Source organism: Amblyraja radiata, chromosome 4 (genome assembly GCF_010909765.2).
Source record: "Amblyraja radiata isolate CabotCenter1 chromosome 4, sAmbRad1.1.pri, whole genome shotgun sequence".
NCBI lineage: Eukaryota > Metazoa > Chordata > Chondrichthyes > Rajiformes > Rajidae > Amblyraja > Amblyraja radiata.
In genome coordinates, this window is record NC_045959.1 from 40,608,142 (window position 1) to 40,628,072 (window position 19,931).

At 39.5% G+C, this 19,931-nt stretch overlaps 1 protein-coding gene across 17 annotated transcripts in view; it reads left to right on the forward strand.

Moving 5' to 3' along the window:
* Nucleotides 1-19,931, forward strand: part of LOC116972006 (tumor protein D52) — a 61,074-nt gene that overhangs the window by 38,279 nt on the left and 2,864 nt on the right. For 6 of the 17 annotated variants that reach the window (XM_033019238.1, XM_033019236.1, XM_033019240.1 and 3 more), the window contains 3 exons: nucleotides 15,771-15,797; nucleotides 16,055-16,096; nucleotides 17,481-17,529. In XM_033019238.1, the coding sequence (XP_032875129.1) occupies nucleotides 15,771-15,797; nucleotides 16,055-16,096; nucleotides 17,481-17,529 (118 nt within the window). Of the gene's footprint in view, nucleotides 1-4,686; nucleotides 4,808-15,770; nucleotides 15,798-16,054; nucleotides 16,097-17,480; nucleotides 17,530-19,931 lie in introns of all 17 variants that reach the window. The other 11 variants (XR_004411689.1, XR_004411692.1, XR_004411690.1 and 8 more) reach the window with 5 other exon arrangements.

The following is a 19,931-nucleotide window of genomic DNA, read 5'->3' on the forward strand; positions in this document are numbered from 1 at the left end:
TATAATATGATCCATGAACTTATTTTGCTGTAATAGTAGTCATGTCAAAAATATATTTTTTTTTTAACCTGAAATCTGAAATTAGTTTATTTAATTTGTTATTTTCTAGAATCTTTTAGTTCTCATTATTTTTCTATCAAATGTAGTGGACATTTATCAATTCTCTGTATTTGGTGTTAAATGGTTTTGGCAGAACTGATACTAGCCTATTTAAGATAATTTAAATCTAGTTTAGCATGATAAAATAAGGATAATGCAAACTTGCATACGTTTGCATGTAGTGAGTTCAACCGATGTATTTTGGATGATAGCCTAATTTTCTGTGATTGCAATTAATTTAATCTTGGAAATCAAAGTACTTTGAGTTACTCTTATGCCTCCTAAGATTTGATTTGTCATGATCAGGCAATGCAATATTTGTATTTGTAAAATGGTACGTTTTGTAGCAGTTTTAGTTTAGATGTATATTTGAAATCAAACTTCAAATGAAATTGAAATTTGAAACCACCAAATTTCAAAACCTCCTAATTTTCTTTCCCCAGCAGCACTTCAGCCCCTCAAAAGAAAGTGATTTCTTTTGATCTTGGTTGTTACTGGGACTCGAGTGTATTGGTTTTAGCTTGAAATGGATTCATAGATATACATTTATAAATGGCTTAAGTGCATTTTCTTCTTGTCTTTAGGAAGAATATATCTCAGTCATGCTAACAGCATTTAATTCATAAAGTAGCTGCAGAAAGTTTGAAGTAATTTTAATTGTGAACACTTGTTAAAGGAGAAAGATGTAGATAATAGGAGAAACATATTGCATTGGCATTGAATTACATTGTGCAGATGTGTGTGATTATTTCATTCCAAATGAAGCCCTAATTTGAATTGTGTTACTGAAGTTTATTCCAGTTCAACGTAATGCTAATCTTCAATAGAACTTTATTTTTGCACATTATAATATTTGTGGAGTTAAAACCAGTTTAACATTAGAAGATGATAGTTTGGTTACAGCCCTTCTCCACTCTACTGCATTAATCGATTGGTTTTCTAAATTTAAAAAAACCTCATTAGTCTTTCATTGAAATATGGTGATTTCTCAAATTTAATGAAGAGATAAGCAAGCATTTTTTTTTTAAAACAAAAGGGGTTTGTTCTTAAAGACAAGTAGGTTTAATATAGTGCCAAATTTGATCTTCATAGTTCATCGTGAACGAATAGGATCTGGAACAATGGTATTATCTTTCAAATGTGTGTTTATGCCAACATGACATTATTATTGCATGATTTTTGCATGATTTTTGCTCTGGAAGTATACAAAGCTATCTTATCAAATATTTGTATGCATGAAATATATAGCAATAGCTTATGCTTCAAGTCAATATTTGCCAGATAAGAACTTAAGAGGAAGTGTAGAACTAAATTTTTGTCCATACTCTATTCAAGAACTTAATGTCTACATTTCTTCTTTGAAGAAGTCAGAACTTACACGATTTTTAAAATGAATGTCCTATTTATTACCTGATTATTTTTGCTAAAAGAATATACGAATTAAAGTTTCCCCATCTGCAAACAATTACCTGCATGTTTGTTTTTGCTGAACTAGGCTCACATTGTAATAGATGGGCATCTTTACAATGCTTTGATTTGAATTCATTAATCATACATGCTTCCTTAAATCTGTTGTTCTGTGTAGAAGTGTGCTGTATAGAAATATTTTTACAACTAACTAGAATAAGCGAGTTCGGTATAACAACTGCACATGCCCAGGTCATGGGTCAGTTGGGATAAACATTCTCGCCAGCTGAGCTGTGTGTGGACAGACCTGCGCATTCATTTAGATGAGATTTATAAATAAATGTATCCGTCAAATATGTCAGCAGTAGGCCACAAATCCACAATTGTATCTATTTAAATTATTGACTCAATATCAAATCCCTGGCATTAGCCTGAGTCCCAGCCATTCAAATTCGATATTGATTTACACAAATTACAAGTTGTGTGGTCAACCAATTTGAGACAATCCTTACATTTACTATCTAAACAACGTTCCTGGATGCTGATGGAGGTAGGTTGGAAAGTTCAGATTGGATGCGAACAGGCTGGTTAAACTTTTGAGATGGGTTGGCTTAAATAAAGCTGCTGTCATTTTAACCTCTGGGGTTGGTTCCAGTTTGTCAGGGCACACAGTTTGGAGCCGGGTCCGGGTGACCGGACGGTGATAATTATGAGAATTTGCAGCCAAACTAGTGGCTTCACTCGAGTGGGTCACATCTCCCCAGCTGACCGGCCCTATTCTCGCTCTCTTTGAAGGAGGCGCCACCCGCCCCAGCAAGTGGGAAAACACGGAGCTAACCAGTAATATGAGTGGGAGCGTTATCTCAGTCAGACTTTGTTGACAGTTGGGGTGGGGGGATCTGGGAGAGAGAGAGCTGGCGATGCCGCACAAACGGAACAGTTTAATAATAACCCATTAAAATCCGTCCTTCGGCCACTCGGCAACCTGGACTGTTCTGATCTGACAGCCCTCTTGCTAGCTTGCTGCGTGCCCGATCCTAATGCAGAACCTCCACAAAACCTTTGGGCTTTGGGTAACACGTGCACAAAGAGCCTCTGCTAACAAGGGCTGGCGAACAGTGCTGGTCAACGTGCACTGAGCACGATGGCTGGGGGAAATGCACCGCAACCACCGCAAACTTGGAACAGCACAGACCCTCCACTCAATCTATCCAATACTAAAGGGCAGGCATTTTGCAGTTAAATGTCATATCGGTTATTGGCGGCTCCTTCACAGGGCCAACCCTGTACTCGGTCTTCCTCGGAGATGAATCTTTGCCTTAACCGTACATTCACACCGTCTGTAGGTAAAGCATCAGCCCACATCACACTGATAGTCGCTGCCTGCCTCCGATTAAATATTTTTACACATAAATTATGAATAAAGATAACAAAATGTTTCAAACGCGTAATATTTTCTTATTTCAGTAGCAAACACATTAAGAATTAGATGTAAATAATAAATTATTTAACTTTCTGAATATCTCATAATTACAGATTAATGAACTGAACTAGAACTGGGACTGTGTAAGTAGTGTGTGAACAGCAGAACAAGAAAGGAAGCTATGGAGTTGACAGAATTCTAGATTAATTCCTTGGTAGAATAGTTACCAATTTATACACAGTTTATACAGCGCTGCATTCGCTTTTTAAAATACCGAATGACCTTTGACCAATCCCATGATTCCTTGGGTTTATCGAGATACCGAACTCGCTTATTGAAAATGCTCCTGAGCCTTGACATGGTCTTGTTCCGTCATCTGGAAGGAGTTGGTGTGCTGTAACCAAAGCAGTCTTGCATTTATCAGTGTACCACACTGGTGATTGTATGCTTTATCATCTATTTCTAGAATATGCTTTGCAGCAGTTAATCTTTTTGGAAGTTGTTTTGCTGCAAATAATAATGCCTCTACCTAAGTACTGAGTTAAAGTAATGTTTTGTTGTGAACTGGGAACATTAATTGATAGAGGCAAAAGTGTTTTGGTGCTAACTTGATCCTTGCCCTTAAGTGTGGTATTTGTAGTGGAATAAATTTGGGTGGAGTTTGAATTTGCTTGTTTTCCACATCTTGGTGAGTTTTACTGCAAATTCTTGATAAGAGAATATGCTATTTTAATGTGGAATTGATGTTCTCTGCAATATAAATTTTGTTTTTGAAACGAGCAGTCGAAAAACATTGTTTCCATTATTTTGTCCCAATAATCTAAAAAGTAGTATAGCCTATTGAACAGACTTGTAGGAGAGGACATTTGTAATTATTCAGGTAATCTATATCCCTGTATTGGGTCAACAGCAAAGTTCTAGCTTGGAGGGAGGAGTATTCATAATCCAGCTATTTGCTTTTAATGAAGATTAACCTCATTTTGTATTCCTTCAACTTTTTCTTGGGCTCCAATTTATAAATGTTCCCAACTTTTGGCATTTAAAAAATTAAATTTCTGAAATGTAAAACCCTTCAATGGTAGTCTTGGCTCCAAGCCATGGCAAGGATAAAAAGCAAACGGCTGGAGGAAATCAGTGGATCTGGTAGCATCTGTGGAGGGAAATGGACAGACAATGTCTCAGATTGGGACCCTTTATGACTTGAAGCGTCCCAACCCAAAATGTCATTTATCCGTTCCAATCCATTGAAACTGCCTGACCCGCTGGGTTTCTCCAGCAGTTTATTGCTCAAGATTATAACACCTGCTGTCCATTGTATCATTTTGTTGAGGATGATAAATGACTTTGTTGCTTTTTAAATTTCTGCTCGCAGTCATTTGCTTTGATTTGTAGCAAAACTATTTTCTTATATCCTCCATGTTAGGAACAACTGTTAGAGTATAGATTCCATGTAATGGCTGCAGACTTTCTCATGTTGAGATATCTGTTAATTAACCAAATATTTGTACCAAATGGAAGCAGTATTTCTGGTACCATGTGGAAATGGCTAGAGAAATGGCTTGGAACCATTGTGTTATGAAGATAGATTCTAAAAGTTCAAGTAGAAATCTTAAGTAATTTTACTAGATTTGCATCATTGGCTAACCTTAGATTACAATAAACTGCATAGAGACTCCTTGTGACTTGGAACAACCCTTTTAGTTTGCTCAGCAATATTCCTTGGGCGTGTTGGTTAAGGATGACTTGCACTTTGGCAGGTCTGTACTGGAGGAAGGTGTCTCGTCTAGATTGAGAGGGTTGCCTTTCCTCCCACAACCATCCCCTCTTAAATACTACTGAAAAAGTGACCTGCGGAAGCTGCTGGAATGAAGAGCAAAGGTAGGGAAATCTAATGTTTATTTGCCTTCATTTCTTTAATGGAAGTATCCTCTACACACCAAGTATTAGTAAATTCTGTGGGTAATTATTTTCCCCCGTGTGTCATCTCCTGTTGCTAGTTTTAATACAAATAATTCCAGGTTTTGCAGGTGTGGAAATATTTAGGCCATGGGGTGCACTGAAATGGTCGTGCTTATCCTGTTGTGGGCATAATGAGTCGGATACAGGCCCTCAGTTGCTAGACCCAGTACCCATCAGGACCAATTACACTTGGTATACAGCCTCTCACCACTGCACTAAGAATAACTAGCGTATCTTTCCCCACCCACTCTAATCCAAAGTTGTAAAAAAATAAGTGGTTTAGACCATTAAACTTAAGCAAAACATTTTATAACAGTTATCTTTTTAAATTAAGAATATGTTTTTAAATTATGACATATTTAGAAATATTGGGAAAGGCCTGACAAGGGGTTGGGCCAAATTCGATCTGGCCCAACGTCACAGAAAATTAAGTGAGTTTGTTTAATACTTAATTGGTGTTGATGGTAATGTATAACCAAGTCATAATTTCTAATATTGGATATAGTAAATGTTTGAATGTATAATTTATTCAGTAACAACCGGACCTTTTTTTATTGAAGCAAGATCTCTAGTTCAGGGTCTCACATAATACATTTATTTTTAGTGCAGCAAGAAATCATGCTGGAACATTACCCGTAAACTTTCCAATAAAACATTTATCTTTTTTTAAATCTCCTTGCGCAAGCTGCTGTCTTGTGTTCATCCACCTAAGTTTTTATTTATTTTTGGCAGTGGGCACATTTCACCAGTTGCAATTCTGTGTTGGAAAGATCTTGCACTGTAGTTTAGGGCCTTCCAGGTAGTCCATCCCTCCTTTACAGACCTCTGCAGGCAGGCAAGTACAAGCTGAGAAGAGGAATCAGAGCTGCCAAGAAAAGGTACTCTGAGAAGTTGAGGAGCAAGTTCTCAGCTAGTGACTCTTCTTCAGTTTGGAAGGGCTTGCGTCACCAGCGACAAGAGGAAAGCCCCCCACTCTGGACAATCGTCAGCTGACCAACAACATGAATGAGTTCTACTGCAGGTTTGACAAACAGAAATGTAACCCTGGTACCCCATCTCCCCCTCCCCAACAAACACAGCCAGACCCCAGCCAGACCCCAGTCTGCAAAGACTGGACCCTGCAAAGACTGGACTCCTCCCCATTCACCACTTCACACTTACTTAAAGCAAAACTCTGTCTGAAAAGACTGGACCCTTTCCCACCCACCTCTCTCCAATCACCACTTCACACCCAATTACCCATCCCCTCTGTGCTGCACAACATCACTTCTCCATCATCAACAATAAAAATAGAGGAGATGGAGATGCTGTTCAGAAGACACAAAAGCTGGAAATCTCCAGGACCGGACAATGGTTCCCCCTCTACCCATAAGCTCTGTGCCGAACAACTGGCACCCGTCTACACAGACATTTTCAACCAGTCCCTGCAAACCTGTACTGTCCCTGCCTGCTTCAAAGTCTCCACCATTGTCCCTTTACCCAAAAAGGCAAGGATTACTGGTCTTAATGACTACAGGCCTGTCGCACTGACCTCTGTAGTCATGAAGACCATTGAAAGGCTTGTGCTGGCCTAGCTGAAAGATATCACAAACTGGACCCTCTGCCGTTTTCATATCGGGCCAATAGATCTGTGGATGACGCAGTCAACCTGGGCCTGCACTGCATCCTCCAGCACCTAGGGGACCTATGCGAGGATTTTGTTTGTTGATTTTAGCTCTACATTCAACACCATTGTGCCAAAGCTACTGCACTCCAAATTTTCAGAGTTGACTGTGCCTGAACCCATCTGTCGGTGGATCACCAGCTTCCTGACAGACAGGAAACAGCATGTGAGGCTGGGAAAGCACATCTCGGACCCGTAAACCCTCAGCATAGGAGCACTGCAAGGCTGTGTACTCTCCCCCTCTCCTCTACTCTCTCTACACCATTGAGTACCTCCACTGACACCTCTGTCAAGCTTCTCAAGTTTGCGGACGACACAACCCTGGTTGGACTGTTCCAGGATGGGGAAGAACCTGCCTACAGACAGGAAGTGACGCAGCTGGCACCCTGGTGCCATCGCAACGACCTGGAGCTCAATGCTCTTAAGGCAGTGGAATTGATTGTGGACTTAAGGAGGGCTCCCCCTCCCCTCACCCCACTCATCATCAACAACACCACAGTCACATCTGTGGAGCCTTTTAAGTTCCCGTACAATTCTATACGGCCATCGTAGAGTCTGTCCTCACCTTCTCCATCATGGTCTGGTTTGGCTCAGCAACCAACCACAACATCCGGAGGCTGCAGCGAATCATCCGATCAGCTGAGAAGGTTATTGGCTGCAACCTTCCCTCCATTGACGAACTGTACACTGCAAGGGCCAGGAAGCGAGCGGGTAAGATCATCTCTGACCCCTCTCACCCTGGCCACAAACTCTTTGAATCGCTTCCCTCTGGAAGGCGACTCCAGACTGTCAAAGCTGCCACAGCTAGTCATAAAAACAGCTTTTTTTCCACGAGTAGTAGCTCTACTCAATAACCATATAACAAAATATAACCATATAACAATTACAGCACGGAAACAGGCCATCTCGGCCCTACAAGTCCGTGCCGAACAACTTTTTTCCCTTAGTCCCACCTGCCTGCACTCATACCATAACCCTCCATTCCCTTCTCATCCATATGCCTATCCAATTTATTTTTAAATGATACCAACGAACCTGCCGCCACCACTTCCACTGGAAGCTCATTCCACACCGCTACCACTCTCTGAGTAAAGAAGTTCCCCCTCATGTTACCCCTAAACTTCTGTCCCTTAATTCTAAAGTCATGTCCTCTTGTTTGAATCTTCCCTATTCTCAAAGGGAAAAGCTTGATCACGTCAACTCTGTCTATCCCTCTCATCATTTTAAAGACCTCTATCAAGTCCCCCCCTTAACCTTCTGCGCTCCAGAGAATAAAGACCTAACTTATTCAACCTATCTCTGTAACTTAGTTGTTGAAACCCAGGCAACATTCTAGTAAATCTCCTCTGTACTCTCTCTATTTTGTCTCTATAACCAAAAAACTGTAGCCTCCTTTTGCTCTGGTATTTTATTTAATTCACATGTTTAACCAATAATGTTTTATTATTAATGTTTGATCTTTTATGTGTCATTCCTAACTGCCTAAGTGAATGTATGCCATGTCACTTGCGGGCTGAGCACCAAGGCAAATTCCTTGTATGTGAATACTTGGCCAATAAACTTCATTCATTCCTTTCTTCCTTCATTCATTCATTTCAGTAAGTTGTTCATTGCCTGATTCCTATATTGATCCCTTCGTCGAGATCAGTTTGCAGCTATAATATTTTCTCACTGATGTGTTAACAGACTTTGAGAGTGCTTGTGGTTTTCAAAATTTGGAAGTTGCAGGGCAGCCTGATGAGTTTTACTAAGCTGCACTTTGAAAAACAGTTTGGTAGTTGAGACACTGTTCTTGAAAAGATGTCCAAGTGGGACAACTGGAGGAAAAAAAATATCTCTTTCTGATTGTACTGTGTGTAAAAGTAATATGAAGAAACAAAGCCATGTCTGATCCATTCCACGCATCCAACACTGTGCCTGCTCGCTCCTCACAATTCTTGACTTCCTTGTCAAAAATCTGTGATCTTTAGAAATAGTTCTACATATTTTAAATGGCAGCCCTTATTCTGAAACGATGCCGTCTGGTTCCAGATACCACACTAGGTGAAATGTCTTCTCAACATATCCACCCTCTGAATCCCACTCAGCATTGTACATTTTACACAGTTCCTCTCTTATTCTTGTAAACTCCAATAAGGATAGACCAAAACTGCACGTGCTTTGTTCGTACTTCAACCCCATCATCGATGCAATGAACCTTCTCTTGCCCTGCCTCCAATGTAAGTATGTCTTAGAAAATGGAGACCAAAATTCCCAGATGTGGTGTCACCAGTGCTCTGTAAAGTTGCAGCAACATTTGTCTTTGCAATAAAAGCTGATGTTCCATTAACCTTGCACATTAATTTCTGTTCCTGCATGCTAACCTTTTGTGTTTTATATACTACATTTCCCCGTCTCATTTGTAAACATTTTGTGGGCTCACTCCATTTAATTAATTTGCTTTTGCATTCATCCTTATGAAGTCAATAACCTCCCACATGATACTACATCTACCAACTGCACGCCCATTCTCTTATTCTATTTGTATCTCTTAAGATTCTTTCTCTCCCTCAACTTATTATCCCAACTATTATCTTTGAGCAAATTTGTTTAGATCGCACTTGGCCCCATCACCCAAGAATCGATCATAAATAGTTTGAGTCTCAGTAATGATCTGAGGCCCTCACTCATTACTGATTCTAATTGCTGACTTGATTGACTCATTTATCCCATCCTAATTTTCAGTTAGTTAGCTGTTCCCATGTTTATGTCAAAGATAGACATGAAAAGCTGGAGTAACTCAGTGGGTCAGACAGCTTCTCTGGAGAAAATGAATAGGTGACTTTTTGGGTCAAGACCCTTCTTCAGACTGAGTCAGGGGAAAGGGAAGTAAGAGATATAGACGGTGATGTAGAGATATAGAACAAATGAATGAAAGATATGCAAAAAAGTAAGGATGATAAAGGAAACAGGCCATTGTTAACTGTGGCCCAAATGAGAATGAGTACAGACAATGAGATTCAACAAGTTAGACAATTAATATTCTACCACTGGGTTGTAAGCTGCCCAAGCAAAATATGAGATGCTTTTCCTCCAATTTGCATTTGGCCTCACTCTGACAATGGAGGAGGCTTGGGACAGAAAGGTCAGTGTGGGAATGAGAAAGGGTGTTAAAGTGTTTAAACCGGGAGATCGGGTAAGTCCAGGCGGAGTGAGCAAAGGTGTTCAACAAAACTATCGCCCAGTCTACGTTTGGTCTCGCCGATGTATAAAAGTCCACACCTTGAACAACGGGTACGGTAGATGAGGTTGCAGGAGGTGCAAGTGAACCTTTGCCTAACCTGAAAGGACAGTCGGGGTCCCTGGACAGAGTCGAGGGAGGAGTTGTAGGGACATGTGTTGCATCTACTATGGTTGCAGGGGAAGGTACCTGGGAAGGCAGTGGTTTGGATGGGATGAGTTCCATCCTGGATAGTACCTGCTGTGTTTCTGGCAGAGTTAGGATATTTTATTTTCCCTCTTACCATTTTTGTGCCTTTCTCTGCCATGAGGAATGTTTTTAGTACAGGTTTGCTGGCTATTGTATTATTTCATTTATGCATATCAGCTTTGATTATTTTTCAAATGGATTGATTTTAACACCAATAAAGCGATCATTGTCCTACTGTAAATTAATTCCAGCATGATGACCATATTATACCGTTCATTGTCTTTACTTTGAAGCCTTTATTTATAAGGCTCGTCTCCAGTTGGTTCAGAATGCTGCTGCTCGCCTTTTAACTGGAACTCGAAAGAGAGAGCACATAACACCAATTCTGGCCTCCCTCCACTGGCTCCCGGTGCACTCTCGAGTTCATTTTAAAATTCTGTTATTTGTTTTTAAATCTCTGAATGGGCTCGCCCCGCCTTACCTCTCTGAGCTGCTCCACCAATACGCTCCTGCCCGGTCCCTCAGGTCAGCTGATCAGCTGCTCCTGGAGGTACCGAGGTCTAAGCGGAAGCTCAGAGGGGATAGAGCCTTCTCTGTTGCTGCTCCGGCACTCTGGAACGCTCTGCCGTTGCACGTCAGACAGGCCCCCTCACTGTCCATCTTCAAAGCCAGTGTTAAAACACATTTATACTCCCTGGCTTTTGACCATGCATGAGACTTTGCTCCTGTTTTTAGTGTTTTTAATATTTCTTTATTTTGAATATCTTTGCTTACTCCATCTTTTAATTGTTATTATTGGTGTGTATTAACTTTTTTGTCAATGATTAGTGATGTACAGCACTTTGTTGCAACTATGGTTGTTTTTAAAGTGCTCTATAAATAAAATTATTATTATTATTATTATTATATTTCCACAATTTTCCATAATTCTTTTTCTGAATTACATTCTTGCATTTGACAGGACAATTACCCTCGCTATTGCTTAAACAACAAAACTGGTTAATGTACCATCTCTTTAGATATTAGGTGATCAGATGACTAACAACAGATGGTTAATAATTAGTGTAGATGTTAGACAAAGGGGATTATCATTCTGGAGTTTTCACTTGATTTCTAATGTCACCACCGATGCTTAAATTGGAGGCAGTAGAAACTAGACCTAGATGTAAACTTAACCCAGATTTATCCAAAAAAGACCTATTGACAAGGCTTGCATATCAAGAATAGTTCCCTGCATGAGATACTGGAGTGCTGCTGCTGCTTGAAGTACTGTCCTCTATCTCTGATCAAAACCATTAGCGATTAAACTTTCGAGTGGAAGAGATAGACTGCTATTTGGAAGTATGATAGAAACACATGACATGTCCCAGTTAGGCAGCCACTGCACGGATTATAAATAATGCAAAGCGTTTGTCATATTACTGGTGTTTAAGAAGGAACTGCAGATGCTGAAAGATCGAAGGTAGACAAAAGTGCTGGAGAAACTCAGCGGGTGCAGCAGCATCTATACTCAAGTATTTTTTATTTGAGGGAGGTTTATCAAACATCTGGAACTGACTGGCTTTGGTAGTTCTGAAGCAAAATGTAGTCTTAATATGTTCGATATCAGGAATTTATGTTAATTCTCACGCTGTAGGATTCCTTGAATTTATTGTTGTTGATGACATATTGCTTTTATCTTCTGTACTCTGTATAATTTGTTTCTCAGTGGTGTTGAGAAATTATTTCCAGAATATGATGGAGGTTATTGTGTAACTACAGTTATACTCTTATGTCAGGACGATCTAAAGTGATTGGGGGAAGTTGAATGCAAGTGTTAATCTGTCTAGAACAAAAATGGAAGGTAGAAAATCACTAATTTAGTCTGGCAAGTTGCTGCAGTGAATTTTCCTGATGGTGCCCCTGCAGTCACAAAGGGTGGTGTGGTGGAGCTTTTGAATTGGGCAAGCTGTTTGAAAATAAATTTTCATTATCTTAATTAACAGATCCAGTTAACTATGATGACCAATAACCCCTGCCCCCCCCCCCCCTCCAGGGGAAGTGCATAACACCAACCTATTGGATTTGATCTTTGCTCAACATCAGTGTCATGCAGCCAAAGACACTGACGGCTGGACACTCAGCATCCTGTCTTTTGCAAACCGGCATCTGCATTTCCTTGTTTCTACATTAATGTCATGTAAATGATCCTTGGAAGTTCAGTGTTTTACTTAGTTTGTTGCTTGTAGGTACATTCACTAAAGAGCTGAGAATGGAAATGAATGATATGCAATCATTAATGAGCACTCCCACATTTGACAAGAACATATGACCAAGCATTGATGAATTGTTGTGTCTCGGACACTCCTGAGTACCAGCTGCAGAAATATCTTGGGACTGCCTCCAATAACCACGTCTCTCTTCTATTTGGCTGGTTATCCTTCTAGCCAGTAAAAAGATTCTTCAGATTCTCATTAAATTCAAGAATACTTTCAGTCATGTTCAATGTAATGCTGCCTTGAGGGCAGGGTCAGTTAGTTTCCCTCTAAAATTTGATTTTCTTGGCAATGTTTGGACTGAAACAGTGAGTTCTGGAACTGAGTGTTCTTGGGTGAGCTCAAATATAGCAGTGGTCATCAGATTGATGGTCTATGCACGTACTTGTACTATTGATGACATTGTTCATCACTTTACTGATGATTGAAAATAACTCTAATGTTAATTGATCGTTAGATTGCCTATTTTCTGGACAGAACAAACCAGATAATTTTCATTTGAAGAATGAAGCAGGGCAGTGAGGTTAAGTTTTGCAGATTAGTTTACAGCAAAATGTTATGAGGAGCCACAATCTTTGTTGGGTCAAACATTACCTCATAGAATAAATAAGCTTCTGGAAAAATGGAGATCTCATAGAAACCAAAATGGACCATTCACTTCTTTCTGAAGATGGTTGCAATGCTACCTTGTCTATAGTACTTTGAATGGCATGGATCTTAGTGTGCTTAATTGTTCACTATTAAATCCCATTATGACATGGCTGAAGAATTTTGGGATAGTCCATTGGCAGCAGGATCATTTGAATGTGACTGCCATGCTGCATCTTATAATTCATATAATCCTGTTGTAGTTCATTGGGCTGGTGCCTCTTTTTAAGAATGCTTTTGTTGTGCTTGGCTAGTTCTTCCACAGTGGCTTGCAAAAGTTTTCATACCGCTTGAACTTTTCCACATTTTGTCACTTTACAACCACAAATGTAAATGTATTTTATTGGGATTTTATGTGATAGACCAACACAAAGTGGTGCATAATTGTGAAGTGGAAGGAAAATGATACATGGTTTTCAATTTTTTTACAAATAAAAAACTGAAAAGTGTGGCGTGCAAAAGTATTCAGCTCCCCTGAGTCAATACTTTGTAGAACCACCTTTCGCTACAATTACAGTTGCAAGTCTTTTGGGTATGTCTCTACCAGCTTTGCACATCTAGAGATTAAAATGTTTGCCCATTCTTCTTTGCAAAATAGTTCAAGCTCAGTCAGATTGGATGGAGAGCATCTGTGAACAGCAATTTTCAAGTCTTGCCAGAGATTCTCAATTGGATTTAGGTCTGGACTTTGACTGGGCCATTCTAACATATGAATATGCTTTGATCTAAACCATTCCATTGTAGCTCTGGCTGTATGTTTAGGGTTGTTGTCCTGCTGGAAGGTGAACCTCCGCCCCAGTCTCAAGTCTTTTGCAGACTCTAACAGGTTTTCTTCCAAGATTGCCCTGTATTTGGCTCCATCCATCTTCCCATCAACTCTGACCAGCTTCCCTGTCCCTGCTGAAGAAAAGCATCCCCACAGCACGATGCTGCCACCACCATGTTTCACAGTGGGGATGGTGTGTTCAGGGTGATGTGCAGTGTTAGTTTTCCGCCACACATAGCGTTTTGCATTTAGGCCAAAAACTTCAATTTTGGTCTCATCTGACCAGAGCACCTTCCTCCACATGTTTCCTGTGTCCCCCACATGGCTTGTGGCAAACTGCAAACGGGACTCCTTATGGCTTTTTTTCAACAATGGCTTTCTTCTTGCCACTCTTCCATAAAGGCCCGATTTGAGGAGTGCACGACTAATAGTTGTCCTGTGCACAGATTCTCCCACCTGAGCTGTGGATCTCTGCAGCTCCTCCAGAGTTACCATGGGCCTCTTAGCTGCTTCTCTGATCAATGCTCTCCTTGCCCGGCCTGTCAGTTTAGGTGGACGGCCATGTCTTGGTAGGTTTGCAGTTGTTTCATACTCTTTCCATTTTCGGATGATGGATTGAACAGTGCTCCGTGAGATGTTCAAAGCTTGGGATATTTTTTTATAACCTAACCCTGCTTTAAACTTCTCCACAACTTTATCCTTGACCTGTCTGGTGTGTTCCTTGGGCTTCATGATGCTGTTTGTTCACTGATGTTCTCTAACAAACCTCTGAGGCCTTCACAGAACAGCTGTATTTATACTGAGATTAGATTACACACAAGTGGACTCTATTTACTAATTAGGTGACTTCTGAAGGAAATTGGTTGCACTGGATTTTATTTAGGGGTATCAGTGTAAAGGGGGCTGAATACTTTTGCACGCCACACTTTTCAGTATTTTATTTGTAAAAAAATTTGAAAACCATGTATCATTTTCCTTCCACTTCACAATTATGCGCCACTTTATGTTGGTCTATCACATAAAATCTCAATAAAATACATTTACGTTTGTGGTTGTAACGTGACAAAATGTGGAAAAGTTCAAGGGGTATGAAAACTTTTGCAAGCCACTGTATGCTTCTCATTTGAGCCACGGTTAGTGCTTTGGCTTAATGGCGATTAAAAGTGAGAAATATTGCAGGCTACAAAGTTGCAAATAGTGGGTGCATGCAGTTCTACAGCTGCCACCCTGCAATGACTCAAGAAGGCCTAATTTTAAGGTGATAGATCTGCTCTGAACGTATCCCGCTTATCACAGTGATACCTCACATCAAGAAGACTATCATGCATCAAGTTCAATTAATTTTGCTTGGACAATGTAGTGATTGTTATTAATGCTACAGGTTAATTGGTGAAGACAAAGTTGAGCTAATGTTCCTGCTTGGTTCTTTTCCCCCTTTATCACCTACTACTTGAGGTGGCACATCCATCCAGACTGGGTCAATGAAGGTGTTACTGAGACGATGTATTGAAGTTGCCTCTAGAGTTCAACAATCTGTTGTACGGTTTCCCATTGTTGACAAATCTCTCCAGTGTTCATGAGGGTCTTGCAAAGTTCAGTGATTTGTGGGTAATTATGAATGTACCATACTGAAAATAATATCAGATGGTATTTTGTTTTTGCATTATCGTTCAGGTTAGTCATTTTGTTGACATATACTCCTTTTTAATGCAAGTTGTAGTTTGTAATGCTAGCACTTGCAAACTCTATAGTAGAAGAGCATTGATGTTATAAAATTTAATGAATGGATTCTGGTTTCTGAATGGCACGTTAGATTTGGACACCTGCTACGAAATTTCTGGGTGTGTTCATTTTGTTGCCTTTTTTTCTCCTTAGGGCTACCTTTTGCTGTTTATCTTTAAAAAAAAAATGTTTCTTCTAATTCAATTTACTGATGTCTAATCCGGTGGAGAATTATGGAAAATTGTTTAAATAAGTGCATCATTGTGATTACTGTTTATTGGGAGCTGATAAAGCTTGCAGATAAATCCCATTAATCACTGAAAAATATCTGGATTCATTATAAATCTTGCAGTGGTAGTGATCTGTTTTATGTTCAATTTTCTTATTAATGCATTCCGTCTCACAATGGCACCCTGCAGATTACATGCAATTTCACATTCTTTTAGGTAAGGAAGAATAACCTTTAATTTTTGAGATACAATATGTGTTTGCATTGTGAAATAATTCAAGAATAGATTTGCATGGCTGGAAATAAAGTTTAATAGAGGATATATTGCTGAAAATCAAATGGAATGTTGTTTTAAATGTAAAACTAAGTTGTATCAAGAACATAATTCCTTTCTGTAAATCAGTCAAAGAATTTAATAGAATATTAAATAGTTGAAACTAACTTTCTGCTGTTTTCTTAATGCTGGCCGGTTAGCATTCACTCCCTACGACACTCAATTAGCATGCCCGCTATGAGGTACTATTTTTTTTAACAACGTTGAAGTAATTAAATTGTTTAGTCATTGCATGTGATGTTTCTATTGTACATTGTAGATCGTAGACGTTTTGAATGTACTAACTTTTGTTTGAAAATGTTAACATTGACAACTATTATGCTCGCTCTATAATTTTCAGCCTTCATTGGGGAAGCGAGGAATTCAGTAGGCATGATTTTAAAAAGGGGAGAGAAACGTTTTGATGCTAACGGAGCTGTCTGGTTGACCCCATTCCACTCTTTGCTGTTAACTTCAGCTTTCTTGTACAGCTGAATAATGAGAAGAAAATCAAACCGAGATTTTGATTATTCTCATGACTGGTTTTGTTGCAATACTAGCAAACATGATATTGGATATTATCTAACCCTGAGAAAGTAGGTAATATGTGATGTGGCAGTTTCAAGGGAAGAACTATTCCTGATGCAGCGTCTCAACAGAAATAACATCGACACTTTCTTGCCCTCCCTATTCTCCGCCCCCCCCCCCCTCCCCCCATCTCCCCACCACCAACCAACAAATGTCCAAATGTCACTCAACCTGCTGGAGCACCTCCAGCAGTTTGCTTTTTGCTCCGGATTTCAGCAGCTGCAGCTTCTCTTGTCCAGAACTTTTCCAAATTGTCCTTTCTATCGTACCCGAGAAGTATGGATTTCTATTCCTACAATGCACCGTTCGTTTTATACAGTTCTATGTCTATTCTGTACATTAATACTGTTTTCTATTGAGTATTTAGAGTATTGTATTCAGTTCTCAGCGCCATGTTAGAGGAAAGATGTTAAGGTGGAAAGGGTGCAGAGAAGAGTTATAAGGATGTTTCCAGGGCTTGAGGGTCTGAACTATAGGGGAGGTTAAGCAGGCTGGGTCTCTTGGAGCGCAGGAGGATGAGGGGTGATCATATAAAGGAGTATAAAATCAGGAGGAATAGATCAGGTGGATGCATAGAATCTCTTGCCCAGAGTTGGGGAAATCAAGAACCAGAGGGCATAGATTTTATAGGAAGCCGACTGGTAACTTTTTCATGCAAAGGGTGGTGGGTGTATGGAATGTGCTGCCAGAGGAAGTAGTGGAGGCAGGGACTGTCGCAATGTTTAAGAAGCAATTAGCCAAGTACATGGACAGGACAGGTTGAGATGGTTATGGGCTGAACCCATTCAGGTAGGACTAATGTAGATGGAACATGTTGGTTGGTGTGGGCAAGTTGGGTCGAAAGGCCTGTTTCCACTTGTATGACTGATTTTTGTTTTCAAGTGAAATAATGTGAATGATTATCATTCTATTTATAAAGTGTTTTGGCTGAACCTTGTTGTAAACATTTTCTTCTGTTCAATCTTTAAGTGTTAAACAGAGTTTCCTTTTGTTTTGTAGAAATTCACCGACTTTCAAATCCTTCGAAGATAGAGTTGAAAACATAAAAGTAAGTTAAAAAAAAAGTTGCAATACAGTGCATAATTTTTGAAAATTTCATATTTGTGACTAAGGGAGATTAAAGTGTACAGTGTCAGAATTTGGAAATGTCTCTTGCATTTTCCCTTGTAAACTGGAAAATGGATGCATATCCATTTTTAAAGTGTTTTGAACATTTCTTACTGGAGGATATATGTGGGTGTTTTCGTGAATAAGGGTACCAACCCGTGACATGGGTGGCCAAATTTGAAAGTTATTAAATTTTAACAAAATACCACAGCATTAAAAATGAGCCTACCTATGATCTTTTTGCGCTAATTTGTGATCAAAATTTGACCAAAATTTAGTACTTTCAAAATTTGAAATATATATTTATTATTTTCTTTTATTATATACATAAATGGGAAAGCATATAGTAACCTTTCATTGAATTCGATGTTAATTTACTCAATTTGCTCGGAACCAAAAGCATCTGTGTGCATACTTTCAACGATACATGGCGTTATCTAGAAACCGATCACTTTCGATTCCCTTTGCTACTACAGTGCACACACTTTACAATAACATAGCAACAAGCAATAAAAATTATAACGGAATTTAAACATTTCTATAGTAAACTAGAAGCAACATTTACGAGAACAGAACATAAAAGTGCAAAAAGATTTTTACTAACCAATGATTCCAAACAAAAAAAGTGAACACAGCATTCTTCAGATCTCAGAGTGCCCACAACGCTACTACTTGGATACGGTCTCTTATACTCATTTCTAAGCTCCCTTGCAAAATGTTGGCACGTAGCCTACCACGAGGCCCGTAGTTCAGGTCAATCGGGATGTTTGATTTTTTTTTAAATTCGCGACGAGTTCAAAAAAAAACGTTAGCATTGACGAGGTCTGAAAACAGGAGGGACAACAGAATTAGACTGATAAAATAGGTCAGCAGACTAGATTTTTATTTCATGATTTTGAGTACTGTTCATTATTAAGTATTTCAGTGAAAAGTTAAAACACAAAATATAAAAAATTAAAAGAAACAATAAATATAAAAACAGTTACGCTGCTTTTAAATCACACATTTCACATGTGACCAAAGGAGCACTGCTACTCACGTTTTGCTGCAAATACTTTAGGCATCAGAAATCACCAAATTGGGTGATAAATTATAACATTTGTCTTGTATAGAGTTATTTAATTACAAAATTAATGTGATCTTTCTGGTATACAGTGCCCTCCATAAGGTTTGGGACAAAGATCCATCATTTATTTATTTGCCTCTGTACTCCACAATTTGGTTTGTAATAGAAAAAGAATCACGTGGTTAAAGTGCACATTGTCAGATTTTATTATTGTTACATTTTGGTTTCACCATGTAGGAGTTACAGCTGTGTTTATACATAGTCCCTCCATTTCAGGGCACCATAATGTTTGGAACACATGACTTCACAGGTCTTTGTAATTGCGCAGGTGTGTTTAATTGCCTCCTTAATGCAGGTCTAAGAATCTTTCCTCCAGTCTTTTCATCACCTTTGGTTGGGGTTGAAGATTGCAACCTTCACGTGGTCCGCCCTGTTTCGGCGAATGCAATCAACCCGGCGTGCACAATCAAATAAGATCAAATAGAACAAGTTGTCCTACAACTTTAGGCTGTGCACGCCATACGCAAGAAAAGGATCACCTTTGGAAACTTTTATTGCTGTTTATCAACATGAAGACGAAAGTTGTGCCAATGAAAGTCAAAGAAGACATTATGAGACTGAGAAACAAGAATAAAACTGTTAGAGACATCAGCCAAACCTCAGGCTTACCAAAATCAACTGATTGGAACCATTACGAAGAAAGAGAGCACTGGTGGGCTTACTAATCGCAAAGGAGTTGGCAGGCCAAGGAAGACCTCCACAGCTGATGACAGAATAATTCTCTCCATAATAAAGAAAAATCCCCAAACACCTGTCCGACAGATCAGAAACACTCTTCAGGAGTCAGGTGTGGATTTGTCAATGACCCCTGTCCACAGAAGACTTCATGAACAGAAATACAGAGGCTACACTGCAATATGCAAACCATTGGTTAGCTGCAAAAGTAGGATGGCCAGGTTACAGTTTGCCAGGAAGGACTTGAAAGAGCAACCACAGTTCTTGAAAAAGGTGGACAGATGAGAAGAAGATTAACATATTAGAGTGATGGCAAGAGCAAAGTATGGAGGAGAGAAGGAACTGCCCAAGATCCAAAGCATACCACCTCATCTGCGAAACACGGTGGTGGGGGTGTTATTGGCTGGGCATGTATGGCTGCTGAAGGTACTGGCTCACTTATCTTCATTGATGATACAACTGCAATTGGTAGTAACATAATGAATTCTGAAGTGTATAGACACATTCTATCTGTTCAAGTTCAAAGAAATGCCTCAAAACTC